Raw genomic sequence first — 10,064 nt, 5'->3', positions numbered from 1 at the left:
CTGTAACCTGATGTAGCTCCCATATCCACCCATCTCCTGATTTGACAATTTTGCCCATGAATTTTCCACTAAGGAACAGGGTCAAACTTCTCAGATATCAAAGAGTGCTGTCCGATTCAAGTTTAAGCTCAATGATAAGGGGTCTCCTTTTTATAGTCGAGTCCGCAGTGCGGCACAACTTTTCGAAGAAGTTTTACATGGCTGCCATACCAAATGGTACAGTACCTCCCAAATGTCGGCCAGCATTAGGAGGGAATAACAACCTCTGAAAATTTTCATGATGTTCTCGCCAGGATTTGAACCCAGGCGTTCAGCTCCATAAGCGAACATGCTAACCTCCGCATTACGGTGGCCTTCTGCGGCCCCTAAAAGCCTTAAATTTTACCTGATTTGGCTGAAATTTGGTACGTAAAGTACAATTCATTACTGTACATTTTAAGCGGAATCCATGGTGGTGGGTTCCCAAGATCAAGTCCGTTCGAACTTAACCCGTTTTGAATTGTTTTTTAATAAATATTTTTTACTGTAAATAAAGGCTCGATGTAAACCAGGGGATCTTCCTAAAGCAACTGCCACCTGTTTGCAGAAGACAAAAGCAATGGAAAGTAAGTAAAGAAAATTGGAAAATTTTCCAATTTTGAAATTTTTTTGAAATTTTTAATTTTATTTAAGATTATTAAGATATTTGATCCTTCCTGTAGTTAATAAGCAACGACGAATTGATTTTAAAGGTAATCAATAAAAAAATTCCTTAAAATACCTTTTTGAATCAAATGTATTTTGAAATCCCTTAAACTATGCTATAAATTATAGCTTTTTACAAAAGTAGAGTATATGCTTTGTTTAACCTTCTAATTAAAGTTTGTTTAATTTAATCAATAAAAATCATAACTACAAACATTTTTGTTTTTATACCCTCCACCATAGGATGGGGGTATACTAATTTCGTCATTCTGTTTGTAACACTTCGAAATATGCGTCTGAGACCCCATAAAGTATATATATTCTTGATCGTTGTGACATTTTAAGTCGAACTAGCAATGTCCGCCCGTCCGTCCGTCTGTCTGTTGAAAGCACGCTAATTTTTGAAGCAGTAAAGCTAGCCGCTTGAAATTTGGCCAAATGCTTTTTAATAGTGTAGGTCGGTTGGGATTGTAAATGGTCCAAATCGGTCCATGTTTCGATATAGCTGCCATATAAACCGATATTGGGTCTATACTTCTTGAGCTTTTAAAACGCGCAATTCTTATCTGATTTGGCTGAAATTTTGCACGTGGTGTTTTGGTATCACTTTCAACATTTGTGCGAAGTATGGTCCAAATCGGTTCATAACCTGGTATAGGTGCAATATAAACCTATCTTGGGTCTTGACTTCTTGAGCTTATAGAATGCGCTATTATTATCTGATTTGGCTAAAATTTTGCATCAGGTGTTTTGATATGACTTCCAAAAACTGTGATAAGTATGGCGCAAATCGGTACATAACCTGATATATCTGCCATATAAACTGATCTGGGATCTTGACTTCTTGAGCCTTCAGAGAGCTCAATTCTCATCCGATTTGGCACAAATTTTGTACAAGGGCTTCTCCCATGGCCTTCAACATAGGTGGTCTGAATCGATCTATAGCTTGATATAGCTCCCATATAAACCGATCTCCTGATTTTGTTTCTTGTGCCCCGAATCGGACTATAACTTGTTTTTTTTTTTATTTTATCATTACAGTTGATATTCTTGATTTGCTGTTACTCAAAAATGCTCGTAATGATAATGCCAAATGTTTTCGATCGTGTCTTATGACTGAATGTGAATTTGTGAGTAAATATTAAGAAAAAAATCGTAAACATTTTCTTTGAATCTCTTCCCGCCTTCCCCATATACATTGCAGATGGATGAGAAAGGAAACATTGTACCAGAATTATCTAAAATCGGAGGCAATCTTCTAGGTGGTGGAGACCCAGCGAGAAGCTCAGTCATAGAAGCTGCCATTAGTTATTGTTTGACGGATACAAAATTCAAAGGAGATAGTTGTGATTTTGTTGAAAATTTATTTTTGTGTTCTGTCAACAAATGCAAAGAATGCAAAATAACTTTGCCAAAATTGGCATAAGTATAAATTGTTTTTATTTTAACTTTTTATATCAATAAACCATTTAATGCTATATCTACATTGACTAATTTTGCTCGAATCATTTTGAAAAATATCTCAACCGTTCACCGTTTTGGAAATTGCATTTTTTCACACTTTAACATAAAGGTTATGATGCACTATTGTTAAGATTAATTTTTTTTCTTCATCATTCTGTTTATTTTATTATATTTAAAAAATATCGATTTTTAAACCCACCACCGAAGGATGGGGGTATATTCATTATGTCATTTCGTTTGCAACACATCGAAATATACATTTCGGACCCTATAAAGTATTGGGTTGCCCAAAAAGTAATTGCGGATTTTTCATATAGTCGGCGTCGACAATTTTTTTCACAGCTTGTGACTCTGTAATTGCATTCTTTCTTCTGTCAGTTATCAGCTGTTACTTTTAGCTTGTTTTAGAAAAATAGTATAAAAAAAGTATATTTGATAAAAGTTCATTCTAAGTTTTATTAAAAATGCATTTACTTTCTTTTAAAAAATCCGCAATTACTTTTTGGGCAAACCAATATATATATTCTTGATCAGCGTAAAAATATAAAACGATCTGTCCGTCCGTCTGTCTGTTGAAATCACGCTAAAGTCTTTAAGAATAGAGATATGGAGCTGAAACTTATTGTGGTGTTTATATCACAGAGGCGTTTTCCGCAGTAAATTTGGTATAAGTACAACATACCAACGTACGGCACTTGAAACCTTCACACCCAATACGGCTGATGAGTTTCTAAACCAAATTACGAAACGCGTCCCATAGTAGTTGGTGTATGTTGCGATCTCTGGCTTTCCTTTTTCATTTGCAAAGAAAAATCTCCAATTATTGAGCTCGATTCGAAAGAGAAACGAATGAAAATTTTGAAATTTAATGATCTTCAACCTAACAGGACAATTTTTTTTTTAAATTTTGTCTTTAGAGAAAATTTTTTATAATTGTGTCTTAAAGAATTTTTTTTTTAAATTTTGTCTTGAGAAAAATTTTTTTTAAGAATTTTTTTTTTGTGAAAATTGTCTTGGAGAAAATTTTTTAAAATTTTGTCTTAAATTTTTTTTTTTTTTTAAATTTTGTCTTGAGAAATTTTTTTTTTAATTTTGTCTTGAGAGAAAATTTTTTAAAATTCTATAAAATTTTGTCTAGAGAACATTTTTTTAAATTTTTTCATGAGGAAATTTTTTAACATTTTGTCTTTAAAGAAAATTTTTTAAAAATTTTGTCTTTAGAGAAAATTTTTAAAATTTTTATCTTTAGAGAAAAATTTGTCTTTAGAGAAAACTCTTTAAATTTTGGCTATAGAGAAAATTCTTTAAAAATTTGTCTTTAGAGAAAATTCTTTAAAATTTTGTCTTTAGAGAAAATTTTTCAATCGGATACATGGGACGACACACAGTGTTGCCACATCGAAAAATCTTGAAAATAATTCAAGAACTTTTGAACGGCTAGAGATATGTACACGAAACTTAACATAGTCAATGTTGTTCCAATAATATGCAACATTGTGCGACTCTTAAGATCGAGTGCGTGGTATTGATGACGAAACTCTGTTATTGTCATTTGCAAGTTCATGCTAAACGGATGGATCAAAGAGGACAGTGTGGGCCTAGGGTCTACATTCAGAATCCGTGGACTAAGATCTGTTTTCACCTGCCAGATCATAGTATGGCCGTATGCAGGCGGAAAACCGGGCGAGTTAACGCTAGGGCGTTGATTGTAAACATCTTGACGGACAGTAAACTAGCCATCAGGGCTACAACAACCATGAATGTATTGTCTTCTATGAGAATGTTTGAGTGCCGGGTCATAACGAAGTGAAGGAGACCGAAAGAGCAATCGATTTGGCAGTGAATGCCTTCAACAAACTTGGTTAACCTGAAGACTTTCAGGTCAACGCAATCCGAGTTAGGAGCGTGGGTGACGAGTGCACATGTAACACTGTGGAACAGCGAAACGGCCGTGTCGAAAATCCTATGGGAAGATCAGGATCGTGAGAAAACTAAACTTTTACTGAAAGGCAGTAAGAAGGAGATCATTATAACTTTCGGTATCATAGCGGGACACATAAGACTACTACCGTATTTATGCAGAATAAGTGCTGCGGAAGCGGAAAATGAGCGACGGGCCAACATATATGGATGGTGGCACAGAAACTAGCAAAGTAAACCAAGTAGAGTGACTAGATGTACGTCCAGAGGGCCACGGTATTCCTTGTCTCAAGAGGGAGCTGTTTTTATTCAATTTGAAATTTTGCACAATGACTTCTCTTATAACTTGCAACATCCTTACCAAAAATGGTGAGAATCTGTTCATAACCTAATATAGCACCCTTACAAACCGTTCAAATCAGACAGGTTCTCAAAGAAATGAGAAACTAAAGTGGATCTCCCTCTGACTGCCAGTGCGGGACACACACACACAGAAGGTGTTTTATAGTCCCTTCTTCTTCGATATCCTCACAGATTCTGCAAAAGTCGTTACTGGCAACGTTCAGTCCTTCATCACCTGTCATGACGGACACATGACTGAGACGTCTGTCAAAGCGGTAGACCTCTTCAAATCTAGACTAGGCCACATAGTTTTTGAATGCTCACAGCACCCTCTTTGTGACCATCCATCATTCGTGGTCCTTCGGGTCTGGTAAGAAAAACTTAGCTTACATGTCGCAGAGGCATAACCACAGATTCCAGTTTACCTGAAATGTGAGGTAATTCCTAGTCTTGCAAGTTCATCCGCTTTACAATTCCCTGGGATATCTCTGTGGCCCGGCACCCATTTTTAACTATTCAGCCAATTCGTTGAGAGATCTGCGACAGTCGAGGGCGGTTTTTGTGTTCAGAAATACGTTCCCCAGAGTTATAATGGCTGCCTGGCTGTCTGAGAAGATATTGAAAATTTTCCACTCCACCACTTCCTTAATTGCAAGGATCTCCGCTTTATACACACTGCATTGGCCGGGTAACCTTTTCGTTACGACCAATTCTAGATCTTTAGACTACACCCCAAAGCCCACCTGGTCGTCTAGTTTGGATTCATCCGTATAGAAGTCTATGTAACTTCTATTGGGTTGCCCAAAAAGTAATTGCGGATTTTTTGAAAGAAAGTAAATGCATTTTTAATAAAACTTAGAATGAACTTTAATCAAACTTACTTTTTTACACATAACTGACAGAAGAAATAATGCAATTACAGAGTCACAAGCTGTGAAAAAATTTGTCAACGCCGACTATATGAATTGAAATCCGCAATTACTTTTTGGGCAACCCAATATTACCGTAGTACCAATTGGTTCCATCAGGAATAGTGGTACAGACCTTTTTTAAAAAAAAGGCACAGGTAGGGTGTAATCCACGCTGCCTGGAACATCGGACATTATATCAAGGATAACATAGTGTCCGTACCCCCCACATGATCAAAGCGAAAGTTTCCTTAGCCTCACGGCAGTGGTCGCAGCAATTTGTCTAGCCACAATGTCCAGCGGCATTAGATGTAGCATTAAATTCAGTGCTTCAGATGGTGTTGTCCTCAGTGCGGCAGTGATGCATAAACAAGCCATCCTTTGAATCCGGTTGATTATTGAACAGTAGGTGGGCTTATGAAGCGCCGTCCACCAGACCACAACACCATATAGAAATATAGGTCTGACAACTGCAGTATATCCCCAATGCTCGACGTGCGGTCTAAACCCCCAACTTTTGCCAATGGCTCTCTAGCAGTTGTATAGGGCAAGATTTGCTTTTCTTGCCCTTTCCAGAATGTTGGATTTTAAGTTCAATTTCCTGTCCAGTAAAACACCCAGATATGTGCGCTTACTGTAAATGGAACCTTCTCTCCTCCCAAGCTATAAATCATCTTAAATGTGTTTAATTGATTTTTAATGATATTTTGACTTCCCAACACAAAAAAAACAGGAATTTTAAATGAATTTTGATCTGGTTCACCACTGCCTAATGATCAGATCAGTGCACATCATATGGTATAAAGGTTGCTGCCCATTTATGGCTTATTTGATTAGAGGCCTACAAGTAGCTTAATAAATTTTAAAATGAAATGCGTTGCACTTTTGCTGTTATGCATAACATTGGCGCATGCGCAGTTAGATTTTAGTGTACGTCTGAATTTTGGTGGGGGATATCGAAAATGTAATAACAATGATTTTTTGCTTTAAATAGCCTCTATGTATTGGAGAAAAGCTAAGGAGAATACAGTCAAAATGTATGGCTGAGGAAAAGGCTTCGGAAGGTAAGCAGAATTTGAAATAATATAAAAATTTTCAAATAGTCATGAAAAATGGCATTGCAATAAAACTTTTATTCCTTAAAAAATTCCTAAAAAAAATATTTTTAAAATTTTTGGAAATTTTTTTTAAATTTGATTCAAAAGTTTAAAAATTTTTTTTTTAATTTTTTTAGTTGATATGTTTGATATGATGTCCCAGAGGCAAGCACGCAATAGAAATGGAAAATGTTATAGAGCCTGCCTGCTAAGGGAGTGTAATATTGTAAGTACCTATAAGCAAAAACAATGAACAAGAGATATGTTAAGAATTTTTTCTTTATAGATGAACGTTAATGGAAGATTTTCGCCCAAGACATCCTTTGAACTCTCCGAAATGATGAGTACTGGCAATGCAAGTCAATTGAAACGTATATTCGAAGTCGTTAGAAAGTGTTTGCAAAAGATTCCAATTGGTAGAGACAGGTAAACAAAAAACAAGTAAAAGCGTGATAATTTCGGCCGGGCCGAATCTTGGGAAGCCATCACCATGGATTCTGCTAAAATATGGGAGCTTTATCTAGTTATCGACCGAACTGGACCGTACTTGGCGCAGTTGTTGAGTGTCATAACAAAGCACTAAATGCTCAATTTCAGACAAATCGGATAAAATCAAGGCTTTTAAGGGCTAAAGAAGGGGAGATCGGTTTATATGGGAGCTATATCAATGTCTTGATCGATTTGAACCGTACTTTGAACAGTTGTTGGGAGTCATAAGAACACCATGTACAAATTTTAGCCAAATCGGACAAAAATTGAGGCTTCCAGGGGCTCAAGAAGTCAAATCGGGATATCGGTTTACATGGGAGCTATATCAGGTTACTCCCCTTTTAGGAGTCATAACAGAATACTATGTGCAAAATTCCAGTCAAGTCGGATGAAAATTGAGGCTTCCAGGGTCTCAAGAAGTCAAATCAGGAGATAGGTTTATATGGGAGCTATATTAGGTTATACACAGATTTAACCCCTACTTGACAAAGTTGTTGGAAGTCATAACAGTACACTATATGCAAAATATCAGCCAAATCGAACAAAAAAAACAGAACATTATATGTAAAATTTCAACCAAATCGGATAAAAGTCGCGGCTTGTAAGGGCTCAAGAAGTCAAATCGGGAGATCGGTTTATATGGGAGCTATATCAAGTTCTTGACCGATTTGGACCGTATTTGGCACAGTGGTTGGGAGTCATAACAAAATACTATGTGCAAATTTCAGCCAAATTGCGATTTCAGGGTCTTAAGAGGTCAAATCGAGAGATCGGTTTATATGGGATCTATATCACGTTATACAAAGATTTAAACCATGCTTGGCACAGTTATTGGAAGACAAAATAAAACGCTATATGCAAAATTTTAGCCAAATCGGACAAAAAATGTGGCTTCCAGGGGCTCAAGAAGTCAAATCGGATGATCAGTTTAGATGGGAGCTATATCAAATTCTTTACCGATTTAGGCCATACTTGGTATAATTGTTGGAAGTCATAACAGAACACTATGTGCAAAATTTCAGCCTAATCGGATGATAATTGAGCCTTCCAGGGGCTCAAGAAGTCAAATCGGGATATTGGTTTATATGGGAGCTATATCCAAATCTGAACCGATATGGCCCATTTGCAATCCCCAACGACCTACATCAATATAAAGTATCTGTGCAAAAGTTCAAGCGGCTAGCACTACGCGTTCGACCGCTATCGTGATTTCGACAGACGAACGGGCATGGCTATTTCGAATCAAAATTTCGAGACGTTCAGGAATATTTATACTTTACGGGGTCCTAGATCAATATTTCGAGGTATAACAAACGGAATGACTAGAGTAATATACCCCCATTCTATGGTAGTGGGTATAAAAAATATAGATAAAACAAACAAGAGCGTGCTAAGTTCGACCGGGCCGAATCATATATACCCTCCACCAGGATAGAATTTGTCGTGTTCTGTGCGGGGTATCTCTTTTTAGGCAAATACAAAATAATGAATAAGAACTGTTATGCTATTGGAGCTATATCAAGTTATAGTCCAATTTGGACCATAAACGAATGAACTGAATTGAGTCCATTCGGATAAGATTTGTCTTGTAGGAGCTCCAGAAGCAGAATCGGGAGATCGGTTTATATGGGAGTTGTATCAAGCTGTAGATCGATTCAGATTATATTGGACAAGTATGTTGAAGGTTATGGGAGAAGCCGTTGTACAAACTTTCTGCCAAATCGGATGAGAATTGCGCCCTTTTTAGGCTCAAGAATTCAAGTTCCCTGATCAGTTTATATGGCAGCTATATAAGGTTATTGACCGATTTGCGCCAAACTAAGCACAGTTGTTGAAAGCCATAACAAAACACCTCATGCAAAATTTCAGCTAAATCGGGAGAGAATTGCGCTCTCTAGAGGCTCAAGAAGTCAAGAATGATGATCGGTTTATATGGCAGCTATACCAGGTTATGAACCGATTTGAACCATACTTAGCGCAGTTGTTAGAAGTAATACCACAACAACACGTGCAAAATTACATCCAAATCGGATAAGAATTGCGCCCTCTAAAAGCTGAAGAAGTCAAGACCCAAGATTGGTTCATATGGCAGCTATATCGTTTTGTACCGATTTGCGCCAACTAAGAGAATTGCGCCCTCTAGCGGCTTATATACCGATTTGCGCCAAACTAAGCCCAGCTGTTGAAAGTCATAACAAAACACCACATGCAAAATTTCAGCCAAATCGGGTGAGAATTGCGCCCTCTCACGGCCCAAGAAGTCAAGATCCAAGATCGGTTTATATGGCGGATATACCAGGTTATGAACCGATTTGAACCATACTTAGTACAGTTGTTGGAAGTAATACCACAACAACATATGCAAAATTACATCCAAATCTGATAAGAATTGCGCCCTCTAAAAGCTGAAGAAGTCAAGACCCAAGATCGGTTTATATAGCAGCTATATCAAAACATGGACCGATTTGGTCCATTTACAATCCCAACTGACCTACACTAATAAAAAGTATTTGTGCAACATTTCAAGTGCCTAGCTTTACCCCTTCGAAAGTTTGAGTGCTTTCGACAGACAGAAGGGCGGACATGGCTAGATCGACTTAAAATGTCATTACGATCAAAAATATATATGCTTTATGGGGTTTTAAACGCATATTTCGATGTGTTACAAACAGAATGACGAAATTAGTATACCCCCATCCTATGGTGGAGGGTATAAAAAGTAAAATTTAAATTTATTTATTTATTTAAATAAAATTATTAACTAAGAAATCATGATCCACTAACCAGTCAAAGTGTTTTGAATAGTAACACACACTTGCTCAACTTTTATAAGTTCTTTGCTATGCTTTTTTTGTATACCCTCATCCTATGGTGGAGGTTATAAAAAGTAAAATTTAAATTTATTTATTTAAATAAAATTATTAACTAATTAAGATACTTGGAGTATAAGAAATCATGATCCACTAACCAGTCAAAGTATTTTGAATAGTAACACACACTTGCCCAACTTTTATAAGTTCTTTGCTATGATATTTTTATACCCACCACCGAAGGATGGGGGTATATTCATTTTGTCATTCCGTTTGCAACACATCGAAATATCCATTTCCGACCCTATAAAGTATATATATTCTTGATCAGCGTAAAAATCTAAGACGAT

At 36.7% G+C, this 10,064-nt stretch overlaps 1 protein-coding gene across 1 annotated transcript in view; it reads left to right on the top strand.

Annotated features, from left to right (window-relative positions):
- The window catches only part of LOC106084282 (uncharacterized), a 5,145-nt gene extending 2,977 nt beyond the window's left edge, over positions 1–2,168 (top strand). Inside the window, exons 2-4 of the mRNA XM_013247855.2 lie at positions 536–605; positions 1,726–1,814; positions 1,889–2,168. Coding sequence (XP_013103309.2) covers positions 536–605; positions 1,726–1,814; positions 1,889–2,110 — 381 coding nt within the window. The 3' untranslated portion in view covers positions 2,111–2,168. The remainder of the gene's footprint in view (positions 1–535; positions 606–1,725; positions 1,815–1,888) is intronic.
- The last annotated feature ends 7,896 nt before the right edge of the window (positions 2,169–10,064 follow it).

This window comes from Stomoxys calcitrans, chromosome 4 (genome assembly GCF_963082655.1).
Source record: "Stomoxys calcitrans chromosome 4, idStoCalc2.1, whole genome shotgun sequence".
Taxonomy (NCBI): Eukaryota; Metazoa; Arthropoda; class Insecta; order Diptera; family Muscidae; genus Stomoxys; species Stomoxys calcitrans.
Note: the sequence above shows the minus strand (reverse complement) of the source record. Positions and strands in the feature narration are given on the sequence as shown.